The sequence below is a fragment of the Elephas maximus genome, chromosome 23, assembly GCF_024166365.1.
Source record: "Elephas maximus indicus isolate mEleMax1 chromosome 23, mEleMax1 primary haplotype, whole genome shotgun sequence".
In the NCBI taxonomy this organism is placed as follows: Eukaryota; Metazoa; Chordata; class Mammalia; order Proboscidea; family Elephantidae; genus Elephas; species Elephas maximus.
In genome coordinates this window covers 17,330,087-17,348,425 of record NC_064841.1, presented here as the reverse complement: position 1 = coordinate 17,348,425, position 18,339 = coordinate 17,330,087, and the positions used below count along the sequence as shown (strand labels likewise).

Genomic DNA, 18,339 nt, shown 5'->3' with positions numbered 1-18,339 from the left:
TGGTGACGTGTGCATGTGTATGCGCACACCAAGTCCACACGTGCATATTTGTTTCAGCAAATGTTCAGTAGCTTTACAGGTACAGGATATTTGTTTTTTCCAGAGTAGATCTGGCAGATGCATTAGAACTCTGCAGCTTCTTTACCCTTGGATCACAGCTAATAGAGTAAGTTCTTGGAGCTAGCTGTCCTGGTGGGGGCCTCTGAACTCCTCATCATCCTGGATGTGGTGGTGGTAGTAGTAGTGCCATCTATGGGCCAGTTTTGTGGTGGTGGTGTTCTGGAAGTCTTTCCTGAAGGCCCACCTACATCCTGCTCTGTGGGATCTTAAAATAATTTTTGTTAAGTGCCCAACTCCCTGTATTACACCCCTTTCAGCTTAAAATAGTAGAGTGGTTTCTATAACCTGCAACCGAACCCTGACTGATGGGCAGTGTTTATATAAACCTTCCTCAATATGAGATTTTCTAGCCCAGTGGCTCCCCAAAACTAGTTTAACATATAATTTTGAGGGTCCAACTCCTAGAAATTCAGATTAAATAACTATTTGGCGGTACTCAAGAATCTAAATTTTTAACAGATGGTCCTTGCCTTCAAGGATTTCATAGTCCTTCCAATATTTTCAGTTATCTTTTCTTTTTTGACATTTAAATCAGTATTTTTTACCACCCTCTTTCCATTCTCACTGCCAGTCTCCTTTAAGGCATTCTCCCACCTTCCTTGACGACTGCCGTATCTAATGCACAAGTGCCCTTTCCACTCCTTAACCTGCCATTATGCATAAAGGATTCATTCTGTTAATGACTCATCAAACATTCTGGACTCAGGGTTTCTTGCCTTCAGTTCTAACAACCTTCTCAACTCTACCTCTGCTGTCCATGAACAGGAACATAGCCTGATCTCATTGTTAGAAATATTCTACATGCCTGGAATTTTGAGTTTAAAATCCTCTCTGTATCTATAACCTCTTTTCATACTGTTACTTCTACTACTACCTAACTCACATAGTGGTGCTGATAATACCTTGAGTGCCCTAACTCAGCTCTCTTCTCACGGTCCATTTTCTGATTTCACTTGCTTTTCCGCCCAGTCAAAGTCAGCATCTAGTCCAGGACCTGGGCATTCAATAAATGTTTATTGAATTCAATTAAATGTCAACGATGTTCTCATTAGCAGCTCAGTCTTGGTTCACTCTGCTGTTCCCAGCCCAGGCAGACCAGTATAGAGGCTTTTCTCTACTACTACCATTTCCAAATTACCAATTAGAAATTTGGAATTTGTGTGACAGAGAACAATTAATAGAGTGACTTTGTATAACCCAACATATGATTCCAGAAATGGCATTTCCCATGAATTATTAGACCCACTTACTTGACCAGTAAAATGTGACATTATGAGATATTCCCATTTCTGTGAGAATGAGAGCAGAAAATGAACATGGACAGAAAACACCTGGTATTAAGTCAATTATCTTAAAAATAATATATCTTATTAATCTAAATAGTATTCTAAAATAAACCATAAATATTTTACCTAAAACGCCTCCCACGCTGCTGGTTCATTTTTGCTCGAGGAGCCACACCATCAACAGCCATAAAGAACACTTTTCTAGGTTTAATAATGCGAAACAAAACCTCTAAGTAGTGAAAAATATCAGTAAAGATTTTATCATCTGAAATCCTGAAGTGAACATCATCATCATTAGGATGGGAGCACTGATGTATAATTCCATTCATATCCAGGTACAAGTTGTCGAATTCAGGAATCTAAAAATAAAGAAAAATGCTCAAGACCATTTATTATAATCAGCCAGGGATCTCTTATGTCTTAGCCTCAGCGGAAAGCGATTATTCAATGATGAAAGGCAGGATACAGGGCATTCTAATTACATCAAAACTGAGTAAACAATCACAGCTGAATAAAGAGAGAAAAAACAAACAGGAAGACTTTGTAATATGAAGACAGATTATGTGGTTATATAATGCACCAATGGTTTGACCAAATTTACTGTCAGGAAATTATCTACTTATTAAAATAACTTGAGAAAACACTAAGTGCTTGGTTCATGTGATGCTCAAAATGGTTTCCTTCCACCCTACTATTTGACAGAGCCTTAATTTCTTCTATAAATGGATAACAGAACAGCTATTCATATCAAAGCCTGTTTGAACATGGTCACTGAAAGGTTTTAGAAATGATTTAAAGCTTTACTGAGTACTGGTTTCACTAAAACAGAGCCACTGATTTGATTATATTAATTTAAAAGCTTAGAGTACACCAAGGAATTTAGAAAACACTGGAAATTGGTGTCTCATTTTTGAAATGTGGACTAAGTAGGTTCTACACCTTGACTAAAAGGGGTTTTGCTGTTCTTGCTAGGTGCCATCGAGTCTATTTCGACTCACAGTGACCCCATGTGACAAAGCAGAACTGCCCCAAAGAGTTTTCAAGGCTATAACCTTCAAGGGAGCCAATCGCCAGGTCTATATCCCGTGGAGCTGCTGAGTGGGTTTGAACCACCACCCATCTGGTTAGCAGCCGAGGACTTAACTGCTGGACCAAAGATCTTCATGGGTCTGGCTTTTATTTGCTTGCATATTTTTATTTTTCTTCTTCTTAAATGTTAGTGAGCAAGTAAGGGGAACACTAGTGAAACAAATAACATTTGTTCCTCATTCATGAAGAACTGAAAAGGACACAACTTAATAGTTATAATACTTGTGTAATTACAAAGAATTTTAAGAGTTCGTCTTGGGTACTAATTTAAAGAACATTACTTTGAATTTTTCAAACATCATTTGCTTTCTTCACATAAATGTAATGCAAATGACCTCTGAAACAAATCAAGTTTAATAATTTGTACATGCAGCAATATAATTTCCTATTAATTGAGAAACTGGCATGCTTTCAGTTTTTGAGTTAAAAAGTTTTGGCCTCTGAATCAATGAACACTATAAAAATAATTCATAAAACACCTATTTATAAGGTATTATACTAAGTACCACGTAAAAAACTTTAAATTTCTTACTAAGTAACAGGCTCAACTGAGATAGCAATTGTGGTCATGTGATTTTCAAAATGCATTTAAGGTTTACTGTTTGTTCTAAGAAATCTGAAAACGTCACTCAAAATCCCAATGTGTATTTGTTGAGGGGGAGGTACTTTACATAATGGTTCCAGTTTCCCTAGGAGAACAAACATACATTAACAGCCAGGAAAATTATAAAAAATAATGAAAAATAAATTTCCCTACATGATGTTAAAACATATAGAACAATTTGAATGAACCAAATAGTTTGGCAATAGTCCAAGTGTATATGAAGATTTAGTATATAAGGAGCGCTTTTCAATTCAGTGAAAGGGACAGGACATCTAGCTAGCCATTTGGAAAAAAAAACTGTAACTCACTTTACGACAAAATTAATTCCAGAGGATTAAAAATCTAAATGTAAGACTATGTAGGCAGCTCCTGTCTGGAGAGATGAGAGGGCAGAGGGGGTCAGAAGCTGGTCGAATGGACACAAAAATACACAGTGGAGGGAAGGAGTGTGCTGTCTCACTAGAGGGAGGGCAACTGGGAGTGTACAGCAACGTGTACGTTAAGTTTTTGTATGAGAGGTTGACTTGGTTTGTAAACTTTCACTTAAAGCACAATTAAAAAAAAGAAAAATGTAAGAAAAAAAGAAATTATATACAATTGTTTTTCTAATTGTACAGTGGGGAAACCCAGAAATCATAAATCAAACAAATGTAGGTTGGCTATCTAAAAATATATTTTTTTTAATTAATGGGGCTAAAAGAGAGAAACAAGTTTAATTGAAAAATGACAAAATCTTAAGAAATACTTGCAAATTAGGACAGTTAATATCCCTAATATAAAAAAATTCTCAAAAATAAACAAGAAAAAGAGCAAATTTTAAAAAATGGCTTAGAAAAAGTAAAGCAAGTTGAAAATGAAACACAAAAGTCTCCCTCGTCATTTTGAATCTGAAACTCATTCTCTAGTAGTCCTCAAGAAGCGCTCAAACCAAAAAGAAAAAAGAAAACCGGAGTCATTAAGTCGATTCTGATTCATAATGACCCTATACAACAGAACAGAGCTGCCCTAAAGGGTTTCCAGAGTGGCTGGTGGATCTGAACTGCTGACCTTTTGGTTGGCAGCCAAGATCTATAATCACTGAGCCAAGATGTGCTCAGTCAAGGGAGCGGTATTCCCTGCATTACTGAACGCTGGTAATAGTTTTATGCCCTTTATATTTGAAAGCCAGTTTTGGCAAATATAAAATGCTTAGTTCACACTTTCTTTCCTTGAATATCTTAAATATGTTACTCCATTTTCTTCTAGTTGTGGTCAAAAGCTGTGATGGGAATCTAACTTTCCTTTATAATTCACATGCTCCTTCTAGATGACCAAGGCTTTTTTCCTTTTTCTTTAAAATCCCCAAAATTTTACTAGAATATATCTTGGTATGATCTCAATATTGTCAGGTACATGGTGTATTCTTTCAAAATGCAGTTTTAAGTATTTATTTTATTTTTTATTTCAGGAAAGTTTGCTTTAATTATGGTTTTAATCTTTCTTCTCTTACTTTGTTTGGTTTTTTTTTCAGGGACCCCTATTATTTGCCCTTTTCATCTACCTTGCTACTTTCTCTTGAATCCTTATCTTTTTTATTTTTAAAATATCCCTTTTTTTCCTATCTTTTTTTTATCTCTTCAGGTATCCTTGGAAACTCTATGGGGCAGTTCTATTCTGTCCTATAGGGCACTGGGTTTTGGGTTTGGGTCAGGTATCATTTACTCCTGTCTCACTTCATTTTAGGCTTCATTTCTGAAAGTATTTTTTCTTTGATTTCTAAATTTTTCCCTAGGTTTTGTCACCTCACTTCTGAGTTTTTATAACTGATGTACGTTGTTCTTTCACATCTTGTTTAATTTTCTTAGTGCCCTGTAGCTCACTTTGAAATAGTTTTGATGCTTTGTGTCCGTATTTTTATTGCATGCTTTTAGTGACTTCAGAGATGTTATTTGTTCCTTTTTTTCCCCCATAATAACTTTGTAAATAATTTGACTTCAGCTGTTTTTTGCTGGAGGCAGTGGTGGTTCAGTGGTAGAATTCTCACCCTCTGTGAGGGAGGCCGGGGTTGAATTTCCAGCCGACGTACCTCACGCACAGCCACCACCTGTCAATGGACTTTTGTGTGTTGCTGTGATGCTGAACATGTTTCAGCAGAGCTTCCAGGCTAAGATTAGGAAGAAAGGCTTGGTGGTCTACTTCTGAAAAGTCAGCTAACGAAAACCCTCTGGAGCACAAGGGACCGATCTTGTGCATTGGGTCGCCACGTGTCAGGGCTGTTTCGACGGCAGCTAACAACAGTTTCCTACTGAGTAGAATTTAATCTCCCTGAACTTTTAGAACGAAGAGGGGTTCAGGAAAGCTTTAATGTCAAAAAGCTCCCTCTTTTGTTCTTCTTGAGTAGTGTTAAAAAAATGATGCTTTGCTTTCTAAGACTTCCTGATTCTAACCTTCTCCCACTTTTGTCTGGACCTTTTCTTTTCTTGTCTCCACTGTCCTTTTCCTGATCACATTTTATTCCACCCCAGCAGTTTTTCCTCAGGTGGGCACTGCCTTAAATAGCGCCTTGGCAAGTCAGTTTTGAGAGTTCAGTGGTGCAGTGGTTAAGCCCTCAGCTGCTAAACAAAAGGTCAGTGGTTAGAACCCACCAGCTGATCCGCGGTAGGAATATATGGCAGCCGGCTTCCATAAAGATTACAGCCTTGGAAACGCTACAGGGGGCAGTCCTACACTGTCCTATAGGGTTGCTATGAGTCAGAAATGACTCGATGGCAACGGGTTTGGTTTTTTGGTTCGGACTGCACTGCTCCAGCTGCCTAGGTATTTTTTACAGTGGGTCCTTCAGTCAACCAATATTGGAAAGGATAAAACCCCTTAGTTCCAGCTACTGCCATCAAATTGGCTGGCAGTATTTTTCAGTGAACACCTTTCAGCTATTTTGGAGTTCTGTTCTCAGATCTATCAGATGTTGCCCCATTGCTGCTTCCCTATTTTTCTGACACAGATTCTAATAAAATTCAGACCTACAGGTGTTGCTAGTTTGTCCCTATGTATTTGTATTTTGGAGTTTACAGGGACACCAGGATATACTGGTTTTGTTGTAAATGTTTCATGTACTTTTAATTTTGCTATTTGTTCTTTCTGCTTTTACATGAAGATTCAGAGAGACTGAAAACCAATGCTGCTGCCACTATTTTCCTAAAATCTCCTTCCCCTGACTTCTTCCCCCTAGTACTAGCTATTGAATCACTGTAGCCAAATAAGGCGTTATCTTTCAAGGCCTTCTTGAGAGCGCAGCTGGTATCGCTTTATAACATTTGTCTTTTTTGCTGTTGTTAACTACAAGAATCAAACACTTTGAAAGACATTGCTTTGATCAACCAAGTTTTAAAATTTACTTACAGTGGAATAATTAAAAATTAAACAAAATAAAATAAAACCTACTCCCAGTTTCTATCTTCATTAAAGCTTTTATAGTGTCTATGTCATGAAATTGCCTTAAAGAGACTATTTTTGTTCTTCAGTTATCAAATTCCTCAGAATTGAGAGAATCCAAGATACTTGCACCAAGTTTTATGCTGAAGAGTACAGCATAAAAGTAGTAATGAATTATATATTATCAAGACATCCCAAGCAACAGCTTATTTGTTCACATCAGAGATAAAGTGAGTGATGCACAGAAGATACTCAAATGTTTGTTGAATGAGGGATCCAGAAATGCCATATTTAGTTGTCTCCATTTTCCCTAATGTACTTGTATTCTTTTTTTACCCTCCTCTCCGGAAACAAAAGCCTTTGTAAATCCAACTTAACCTATGTTCCAAATAAACTAAAGATAAGCTTGCCTTTTAGAATCGTTGTAAATTTTTCCTTATACATCAGATGTGAATCCGAAAAAGAATTCTTTCCAGAAGTTTAACCCTACCTTCAGGCTTTCAGTACTTTTTAAAAAGATAAACCATGATTTAATGAACAGCACGATGTCGTTCACTGCATTATTTTTCCCCAATATTAATATAATGCTATCCATCACAACTAATTCAACCAGCTACAGAAATTTCAAAACACTATTTTCGGTAAAATATAAAACGAAGGCGATACCAAAATTCATTAAATGTGTCGAATACTGAAGTATCATCCAAAGGCCAGTTTATCTCATAAGTGACTGCCTTCTATTGTCTTGTCACAGTTCCAATATGTGAACTACTGTTTTGAAATCTACCATGAACGTTTCCCTGGGGTCATCACGTACCAAATATTACTGACATTACTAGCAGTGAAGCTGTATCAACCCGCCTCCCTCTCTCCCCTTCCCCCAACACACACACATTATGAAGCCTCTAAATAATTCCCTGCCCAAATGTTTTTTTGTTTGTTTGGCAATAAAGGGTTGGTACTGTCTTTAGGGCAACAGAAAACGAGTAACAAAAGGCATCATAAACATGAACGATGGGCCACGTCAAAGTCCAGGCGCTGGGGCGCGGTGGCACCGAGTTCTGGAGCGTGAAGTAAACAAGGTGCTCCGACGGCGGAAGCGCGGTTTATTGTCTGCACTTGATCGGTTCTTAGAGGCGGGCAGGGAGAGCTGGAGGGGGGATGTCGCGGGACACCCACTCCGCCTGGCAACCCCTATAAAGGAAAGGGCGACCTGCACCTCCTCGGGGAAGAAAGCGAACTCACTGAAACCTTTCCTTCCCCGACTTAATTTCAGAGTCGCGGAAGGCCCTGCCCGGCAGGAGAGCTGTCAAGCTGCCGTGACCCCCGCGGCAGTGCCCACGCGAATACCACCCGCGTCTTCGCCCCCATTCGGATCCGTCGGCCGTCCTCAAACCTTCCACCGCCGCTCCCCTCGCCACTCATCCGCAGACGGCGGGCAGAAAGGCTGGTGGGGAGAGGGCCGCGGAGCCCCCCGCGGTCACCGGCCTTCGGGGCCACGGCCCCTCGCTCACCCACCTGATGCTCTTTCACCACTTCGCTGAGGCAGGGATACCGCTCCGAGATCCATCGGTAAAACTTGGGGACTCCCATTTCGACCGTCAATACCAATTCCAGTCAGGGCCAAACCGAAACCAAACGCCCCGCCGGGGCCGACGCCACCGCCTCCGGCCGTCGCTCCGCCGATGACAACACACCGCCCGCCCGACCATAGAGCGCGCCCGCCGGGCCCTAGAGCGGCCGGATCCGAGGCGGCATCCCGGGGGCGGGACCCGCCGCCTTCCACTCGCGCCGCAGCGCTCGCTGGTGCTTACGTTTGGGCGCCGAGCCGTACGTGCGTGTTAAACAGCGTTCTGAAGATGCCAGTTGCCGGAGCTAGGCTCCACCGGGTTTATACGTGGTATGAAAACCTCACGAGACTGCTGGAAGGGTATTGAACGCTGATTTTTGTTCAGCTGCTTCCAGCTCCTGGGATTGCTAATCTCAGTGTTTTTCAACACAGATTTGGAAAGGTCTGGTGATTTACTTGGTTTAGATTGTTGTTTCTTTGGCGAAGGAAAATTATTTTCTTTTAGGTATGTAAACTTATAACAAAATTTTTTCTTTAATACTTGTTCCCCAAATTGTTTTGAGGAAAAGTTTCCCAGCTAGGCCCTCGATAGGAAATTATAAATGTTTAGTTTTCACATTCGTGCCCCTTGGTGCCATGTTTTTTCCCGATTAGGCTTCCGACCTTACAAAAGGCAGGATTATGTCAAGTGAATTTACGTGAAACTATTTTTGTTCTAAATTTAAGTTTTTCATTTATTGGAACGTAATGATCTCATTACTTTGTAATTATGAATTATTTTTTTTAAATCTTCAAAAACACAGAAAACCATATTTAAAAACTTTAGATTTTAGAAATCTCTTAAGTATTGCTGCCTGCCATAATCACTGGACTCTGCATTCTGTTACACCTAGCGAATGGCAGCATTTTTAAAATCAAAGAAACTTTAGTTTTCACATTCAGCTTCTTGGCTTAGCATGTTTTTTCCCTGTCAGACTTTCAATCATACCAAAACCAGAGTTCTAGTAAGTGAACGTAAATACGTGCTATTTATGTTCATCTCTCTCTTACTAGACTGTCAATTCCTGGAGGGCAGTTCCTCTGTGCACCAGTCTAGCACACTGCTTTGCCCACAGTATTTATTGATAGAAGCTTTTTGTTGTTGTTCAAAGGAATCCTTATGCTAATTGGTACTTTTAAAAGGAAATCAATGAAAATTGTAAAATCAAAGTAGGTTGGCTTGTTTCTTGCAAAATTACATTTTTAGACCGTAAGAACAAATGATGTTCCATTTTTCCAGTTATAAATACACAGTATGTATTAAGAAAGCAGTTTATTTCTTAATAAATGAACATATATTATTTTAAATATTATTAACAATCAAGGAGAAATAATAATAGCTGCTCTAAGAACATAAACTTATCTTGTACTTTGGAACTGAACAGATACAACCACAGCCAGTGCCAAATGCAATAATCTTACATTACTAACATATTCTTTGAAATAATTTCATTTCACATATAAGGGGTCCAGCCAAGATACATTTGGCATAGTAAGTTTTCGTCAGTAGCTTCTTGTATAAGGTAATGCACATGTCCTTCAATAGATAATGGCAGCCCTGTCACTCTGTTATGAGTCTTGATTACACCTTGTAATCGCTGCTCAATGTCAAGAACATGGGTCTTGGCCTAAAAGGAAGAAACAGAAAATGATAAGGGCTAAGAGCATAATAACATATGGATGTTAATAACTTGGAATTGCTGCCTTTATTGTTTTGTAAGAAATGTTAATGCCATTTTAATGATCACTACCCCTTTTGTTAGGGAAAATACAGAAAAAGGAAGAAATGAAACAAAATAACTTAAGATATTGCTTTCAAGGCTGGCAATGTTGATCCAACATCAACTGCTTGGACATTTTTCTGGACTATGTGAAATATCAGGAAATTCCTTCCACATTACAATTCTAGAAAAATAATAATTTTAAAAATCTGCTTTGAAAGTGTATGTAACGTACACGTTTGAATGGATATTCTAATAGCAATGATACTCTAATGCCTAATATTTAGATTATGTTGGTTCATGCACATAGAAGTTCTAAGTGAGCTACTTGGAATTCTACACATTTCTCTCAACTGAGAAAGCTTATCAGAATCTAAGAGTGGGAGAGACATTAGAAAAATTATCCTCGATATATGTCTAGCTTATTAAAAATAGCTAATTACCTGCAAACTTTGAGGTTTTGACTAACACTAGTAATAAGGGAAGGGCTACATCTGTCAAGGTGGATTGTGGGATACTTGGTGTCACCATATTGAAGCTGAGACTTGCTCTATAAATTCAAGCAATTTGTACTCAAGTTTTTCCGTAACTGTCAATTGTTTATGGTTAAATAAGTATGAAGTGTTTTGTCACACAAATGCTAATAATGTTAATAGTAATGACAATAAGGAAAATTAGGGCACTGTCATAACACATAACTAGATTTCAGGGTAATCACTGGCTAGTCACTGGCAGAATTTAGAATCAGTTCTCATTTGTAGAAACAAGCTACACCTTCTACCAACCTTTTCATTGACAACTTCCCCGGTTTCATTATGTGCTTTGGAATTCCCTTTCACTGGTTTACTCCACTCCACAAGAGGATCATGTAGAAAAGTCTTTAAGACACTAAAATTGTAACAGATATTAAGGTAATAATACAATATTTGCAAAAAGAAATCTTAAAAGAATTAGAAGCTAATGATAATACTGTTACAAAAAATACTACTACCTTTTCAGTAACATATGTAAAGTTAGTGTTTTAGGGGTGAGGAGAGGGCAAGAGAAGGGTACAGAGGTGCAAAACAAAGGAGGGGCAGAGGTGGTCTGTGGAGAGTAGAGTCAGATCAGTTCTATGTGCCATTTCTAAATGCTTAGTGTGATTTGGTAAATCAACATATATTGAATGAATGGATTTTATCCAGTGCCATGTCTTCAATGACCATATAATACACTTACAGCTACCATACAGACCCAGCCTAGATCTTTCTTCTGAGTTCTAAATGTCAAATTTAACTACTTATGGGAAACACCCACTTGGATGTCTTACAGGTATCTCAAACTCAGTTATATCCAAAACAAAACTCATTACCTTTTCCCAAATTTACTATTTCTCCTGTATTCCCCAAATCAGTAAAAAACATCATTCACCTACTTGCCCTGGACAAAAATCTGGTGATCATCCTTGCCTCCTCTTCTAACACCCAATTCTAACCTCTTTAGAATCTCTCTACTTATCTCCATCCTTACTGGTGATCATCCTTGCCTCCTCCTCTAACACCCAATTCTACCTCTTTAGAATCTCTCTACTTATCTCCATCCTTAGTGCCACTACCATCCAGTGCACCATCATTTTTTCCTGAGTTACTGAAACAGTCTTCTAACTAGTTTTCTAGCCTCTGTCTGGTCCAAGCAGGGAACCCAATTTTTCTACTATGCAAATCTGATTATCTCATTTCCTTTTTTTTTTTTAATTTTTATTAAGCTTCAAGTGAACATTTACCATTCCAATCAGTCTGTCACATGTAGGTTTACATACATCTTACTCCCTTCTCCCACTTGCTCTCCCCCTATTGAGTCAGCCCTTACAGTCTCTCGTTTCGTGCCAATTTTACCATCTTCCCTCTCTCTCTATCTTCCCATCCCCCCTCCAGTCAAGAGTTGCCAACACACTCTCCCGTGTCCACCTGATTTAAATAGCTCACTCTTCATCAGTATCTCTCTCCCCCCCACTGACCAGTCCTTTTCATGCCTGATGATTTGTCTTCGGGGATGGTTCCTGTCCTGTGCCATCAGAAGTTCTGGGGAGCATTGTCTCTGGGATTCCTCTAGTCGCAATCATAGCATTAGGTGTGGTCTTTTAATGAGAATTTGGGGTCTCCTGCTCCCTCAGGAGTTGTCTGTTGTGTTCCCTGACAGGGCAGACATCGATTGTGGCCGGGCACCAACTAGTTCTTCTGGTCTCAGGATAATGTAGGTCTCTGGTTCAAGTGGCCCTTTCTGTCTCTTGGGTTCTTAGTTGTCGTGTGACCTTGGTGTTCTTCCTTTGCCTTTGCTCCCGGTGGGTTGAGACCAATTAATGTATTTTAGATGGCCGCTTGTTGGCATTTAGGACCCCAGGCGCCACAATTCAAAGTGGGATGCAGAGTGTTTTCATAATAGAATTGTTTTGCCCATTGACTTAGAAGTCCCCTCAAACCAAGTTCCCCAGACCCCAGCCCCTGCTTCGCTGACCTTTGAAGCTTTCATTTTATCTCGGAAACCTCTTTACTTTTAATCCAGTCCAATTAGGCTGACCTTCCTTGTTTTGAGTGTTGTCTTTCCCTTCACCCAAAGCAGTTCCCATCTACAGATTGATCAATAAAAAGCCCTCTCCCTCCCTCCCTCCCTCCCCCCTTTGTAACCACATAAGTATGTGTTCTTCTCCGTTTTTTCTATTTCTCAAGATCTTATAATAGTGGTCTTATACAATATTTGTCCTTTTGCAACTGACTCATTTCGCTCAGCATAATGCCTTCCAGATTCCTCCATGTTATGAAACATTTCAGAGATTCGTCACTGTTCTTTATCGATGCGTAGTATTCCATTGTGTGAATATACCACAATTTATTTACCCATTCGTCCGTTGATGGACATCTTGGTTGCTTCCAGCTTTTTGCTATTGTAAACAGAGCTGCAATAAACATGGGTGTGCATATATCTGTTTGTGTGAAGGCTCTTGTATCTTTAGGGTATATTCCGAGGAGTGGGATTTCTGGGTTGTATGGTAGTTCTATTTCTAACTGTTTAAGATAACGCCAGATGGATTTCCAAAGTGGTTGTACCATTTTACAATCCCACCAGCAGTGTATGAGAGTTCCAATCTCTCCGCAGCCTCTCCAACATTTATTATTTTGTGTTTTTTGAATTAATGCCAGTCTAGTTGGTGTGAGATGGAATCTCATCGTAGTTTTAATTTGCATTTCTCTAATGGCTAATGATCGAGAGCATTTTCTCATGTATCTGTTGGCTGCCTGAATATCTTCCTTAGTGAAATGTGTGTTCATATCCTTTGCCCACTTCTTGATTGGGTTGTTTGTCTTTTTGTGGTTGAGTTTTGACAGAGTCGTGTAGATTTTAGAGATCAGGCGCTGGTCTGAGATGTCATAGCTGAAAATTCTTTCCCAGTCTGTAGGTGGTCTTTTTACTCTTTTGGTGAAGTCTTTAGATGAGCATAGGTGTTTGATTTTTAGGAGCTCCCAGTTATCTGGTTTCTCTTCATCATTTTTGGTAATGTTTTGTATTCTGTTTATGCCCTGTATTAGGGCTCCTAGGGTAGATCCTATTTTTTCTTCCATGATTTTTATCGTTTTAGTCTTTATGTTTAGGTCTTTGATCCACTTGGAGTTAGTTTTTGTGCATGGTGTGAGGTATGGGTCCTGTTTCATTCTTTTGCAAATGGATATCCGGGTATGCCAGCACCATTTGTTAAAAAGACTATTATTTCCCCAATTGACTGACACTGGTCCTTTGTCAAATATCAGCTGCTCATACATGGATGGATTTATATCTGGATTCTCAATTCTGTTCCATTGGTCTATGTGCCTGTTGTTGTACCAGTACCAGGCTGTTTTGACTACTGTAGCTATATAATAGGTTCTGAAATCAGGTAGGGTGAGGCCTCCCACTTTCTTCTTCTTTTTCAGTAATGTTTTGCTTATCCGGGGGTTCTTTCCTTTCCATATGAAATTAGTGATTTGTTTCTCTATTCCCTTAAAGTATGACATTGGTATCATTTCCTTTTTAAACACGGCGCCCCCCCCCCCCCTTCTGGCTGCTCTCAGGGCGAAGTTTAAATGCGTAAATGGGCCTCACCTGGGTCCTTCGTAATCCAGCCCCTTTTCATCTGTCAGCATCATCTCCTTAGTCTACTCTCTAGAATACAGTATAGAGTTTTTCAGGTGGCCACGCTTTCATTTGCCTTGGTATTTCTATCTTCCCCTTTGCATGGTCAACTATATTTTTAAAGTCTCAGCTACTTCCACCAGAAATCATTTCCTGACCTCCCAGGATTAGGAAAGGCACTTCTAGTGTTTCACAAGATGCTATAATTCCTCTTTCAGAGAATTTGTCTATGTCGGTCTTACCAGTGTATTCTACTATAATGTCTGGTAGACAACTTTTCAATAAAGATGAATAAATGAATTTAAAACCAGAAAAACCAAACCTGTTGCTGTTGAGTTGATTCCAACTCTTAGTGATCCTGTAGGACAGAGTAGAACCGTTGCATAGCATTTCTAAGGAGCAGTTGGTGGATTTGACCTGCTGACCTTTTGGTTAGCAGCTGAGCTATTAACTGCTGTGCCCCCAGGGCTCCAAATGAATTTAAAAAGTCCTTAAAAAAAAAAAAAAACTAGTTCCCACAGCTAACATCATACTTAATGGTGAAAGACAGAATGCTTTCTGCCTAAGATAGGAATAAGACAAAGATGTCCGCTCTCACCATGTCTATTCAACAGAAGGGTCTGGCCAGGGCAATTAGGCAAGGAAAAGAAAGAAAAGGCAACCAGACTGGAAAGGAGGAGTAAAACTATCTGTATTCTCAGATGGCATGATTTTGTAGAGAGAAAATCTTAAGGTGTCCACAAAAATAACGATTAAAACTAAGTTTCAGCAAGATTGTAGCACGTAAGATCAATAAACAAGTTATCAGTTGCATTTCTATGCAATAGCAATGAACAACCTGGAAATGAAATTAAGAAAACAATTCCATTTAGAATAACATCAAAAAGAAAATACTTAGAGATAAATTTTTCAAAAGTTAAGTACAAGATTTGCATATTAAAACTACAAAACACTGTAGATAGAAATCAAGGAAGACTTAAATAAATGGAAAGACAACCCCATGTTCATAAACTGGAAGACTTAATATTGTTAAAATGGCAATACTCCAAATTGATGTACAGATAAATGCAATCCCTATCAAAACTACAGCTGGCTTTATGCAGAAATTGACAAGCTTATCTTAAAAGTTATATGGAAATGCAGGGGCCCAGAATAGACAAAACGATATTAAAAAAGAAGAACCAAGTTGAGCACTCACTTCCCAATTTCAAAACTTAGAACAAAGAGTAATCAAAATGGTGTGTTGTTGGCATAAGGATAGACATATACAGCAAAAGAATAGAAATGAGAGTCCAGAAATAATTCCTTACATTTAGGTCCACTGATTTTCAACAAAGGTGACAGAACAATTAAATGGATGAAAAATAGTATTTTCAAAAGATGGTGCTAGGATAACTGGATTTCCATATGTAAAAGAATAAATACAGACCCACAGACCGAATTACTGGGCTGAGGGCTGTGGGGACCATGGTCTTGGGAAACATCTAGCTCAACTGGTGTAACATAGTTCATAATGAAAATGCTGTACATTCTACTTTGGCAAGTAGTGTCTGGGGTCTTAAAAGCCTGTGAGTGGCCATGTAAGATACTCCACTGATCTCACCCCTTCCAAGGGTGAATGAAGAAAACTGAAGACACAAGGGAAAGATCAGTCCAAACAACTAATGGACTACAACTACCATGGTCTCCACCAGACTGAGTCCAGTAGAACTAGAGTGTGCCCAGCTACCACCACTGACTGCTCTGACAGGGATCACAATAGAGGGTCTTGGAAACAGCTGGAGAAAAACGTACAACAAAATTCTAACTCACAAAAAAAGACCACACTTACTGGCCTGAAAGAGACTGGAGAACCCCCAAGAGTATAGTCCCTGCACACCCTTTTAGCTCAGTAATAAAGTCACTCCTGAGGTTCACCCTTTAGCCAAAGATTAGAACAGGCCCATAAAACAAAACGAGACTAAAGGGGTACACCAGCCGGGGGCAAGGACTAGAAGGAAGGAGAGGACAGGAAAGCTGGTAACAGGAAACCCAAGGTCGAGAAGGGAGAGTGTTGACATGTCGTGGGGTTGTATAAAACAATATGTGTACTATTTAATGAGAAGCTAGTTTGTTCTGTAAACCTTCATTTAAAGTAAAGAAAAAAAGAGGAAAAGATTTCATTTTACCTTCATAAAAAGAGCCCCACCCAGCAGCTCTGTGGAAGAAAGGCCTGGCAATCTGCTTCCATAAAGATTATAGCCAAGAAAACCCTATGGAATGAGTTCTATTCTTTAACACATGGGACTGCCATAAGTCAGAATTGACTCAATGGCAATAGATTTTTTTTTTTTAAAGAATGTTAAGTTCATAATGTTCAGCGTGGACCCTGCCCCCCCAAATATATATGTATATAAACCCATAACTCACACCATATGCAAAAATTAACTCAAAAATGGAATCAAAGTCTAAAAATAAGAGCTAAAACTATAAAACTCGTAGAAGAAACCACCAAAAAAACCAAACTCATTGCTGCTGGTGGATTCGAACCACCGACCTTTTGGTTAGCAGCCAAGCATTTAACCACTGTGCCACCACGGAGAAGCAGGTGTAAATCATCATGACCTTGGATTAGGCAATGGTTTCTTAGATATAATATCTAAAGCACAAGCAACCAAAGAAAAAAATAGATTAAATGGACTTCACCAAAACAAAAAATTCTTATGCTTCAAAGAGCATCATGAAGAAAGTAAAGACAGCCTAGAGAACAGGAGAAAATATCTGCAAATCATATAATTGATAAGGGTCTATTACCCAGAATATATAAAAAGTTCTTACAAGTCAACAATAAAAAGACAACCCAATCAAAAAGTCGGCAAAAGATTTGAATAGATACTTGTCCAAAGAAGATACACAAGAAGCACTTAAAAGACCCTCAACATCATTAGTTGTTAGAGAAATGCAAATCAAAACCATAAGATACCATTTCACACCCACTAAAATAGGTAAAGCCCTGGTGGCATGGTGGTTAAGTGCTCCGCTGCTAACTGAAAGGTCATTCGAACCCACCAAGCCATTCCACAGGAGAAAGATGTAGCAATCTGCTCCCATAAATATTACAGCCTTGGAAACCTTATGCGGCAGTTCTACTCTGTCCTACAGGGTCACTATGAATTGGAGTCGACTCAACAACACTGGATTTAGAATGGGTAAAAGGAGCCCTGGTGGTGCAATGGTTAAGTGCTCACCTGCTAACTGAAAAGTTGGCAGTTCAAACCCACCCAGCGGTTCCACGGGAGAAGGATCTGGTGATCTGCTTCTGTAAAGATTACAGCCTGGAAAACCTTATGGGACAGTTCTACTCTGCGGTCACTATGAGTTGGAACTCAGCAGCACCCAACAACAACAGGATGGGTCAGGAGTCCCTGGGTGGTACAAATGGTTAATGTTCTTGGTAGCTAACAGCAGGTTGGAGGTTGGAGTCCACCCAGAGGTGCCTTGGAAGGCCTGATGATCTACTTCCAAAAAATCAACCACTGAAAACCCTAAGAAGCACAGTTCTACCGGGGCTGCCATGAGTCTGAATCCACTCAATGGCAACTGGTTTTAGGACGGATAAAACTAAAAAGACAGACAGTAACTAGTACTGGTGAGGGCGTGAAGAAATTGGAACCACACACATTGCTGGTAAGACTGTAAAATGTTACAGCTGCTTTGGATGACAATTTGGAAGTTCCTCAGAATGTTAAGCTTAAAGTTTCTGTATGACCTAGTAATTCCACTCGCAGGTATATGCCCAAAAGAACTGAAAACATGTATCTGCACAAAAACTTGTATATCAATGTTTATAGCAGTGTTATTCATAATGGCCAAAAGAGTGGAAACAACCCAAATGTCCATCAGCTGATGATGTATATCCATACAATGGAATATTATTCAGCAATATAAAGGAATAAAGTACTGAGACATGTTACAACACAGATGAACCTCAAAAACGTGCTAAATGAAAGAAGCCAGACACAAAAGGCAACATGGTGTATAATTCCATTTATATGAAATATTAAGAACAGGCAAATACATAAAGACAAAAAGTATATTAGTGGCTTCTGGGAGAATGATAGATACCTTAGTCAAGTTGCTTAAGTGTATGGGGTTTCTTTCAGAAGTGATAAAAATGTTTAAAAATTAGTGGTGATGGTGGCATGTATCTGTGAATATACTAAAAACCACGAATGGTACAGTTTAAAAGGGTGAATTGTATAGTATATGAATTATATCTCAATAAAGCTATTACAAAAAATCTTCAAGGACGATGCCAAGTGGTTTCTATGTAAAGAAAACATATTTAAGATCCAATAATTCTATTCAGGTTTACTG

General features: G+C 39.1%; 2 protein-coding genes across 7 annotated transcripts in view; both read right to left on the bottom strand.

Annotated features, from left to right (window-relative positions):
* XRN1 (5'-3' exoribonuclease 1) overlaps window positions 1-8,195 on the bottom strand; it is a 108,930-nt gene extending 100,735 nt beyond the window's left edge. For 3 of the 5 annotated variants that reach the window (XM_049867770.1, XM_049867765.1, XM_049867766.1), the window contains exons 1-2: window positions 8,029-8,195; window positions 1,533-1,765 (exon numbers count right to left, since the gene is read on the bottom strand). In XM_049867770.1, the coding sequence (XP_049723727.1) occupies window positions 1,533-1,765; window positions 8,029-8,103 (308 nt within the window). In that variant the 5' untranslated portion in view covers window positions 8,104-8,195. The remainder of the gene's footprint in view (window positions 1-1,532; window positions 1,766-8,028) is intronic. The other 2 variants (XM_049867768.1, XM_049867769.1) reach the window with 1 other exon arrangement.
* Window positions 8,196-9,444: 1,249 nt separating this feature from the next.
* The window catches only part of ATR (ATR serine/threonine kinase), a 101,278-nt gene continuing 92,383 nt past the window's right edge, over window positions 9,445-18,339 (bottom strand). For both annotated transcript variants that reach the window (XM_049867762.1, XM_049867764.1), the window contains 2 exons: window positions 10,626-10,728; window positions 9,445-9,747 (listed from right to left, as the gene is read on the bottom strand). In XM_049867762.1, coding sequence (XP_049723719.1) covers window positions 9,574-9,747; window positions 10,626-10,728 — 277 coding nt within the window. In that variant the 3' untranslated portion in view covers window positions 9,445-9,573. The remainder of the gene's footprint in view (window positions 9,748-10,625; window positions 10,729-18,339) is intronic.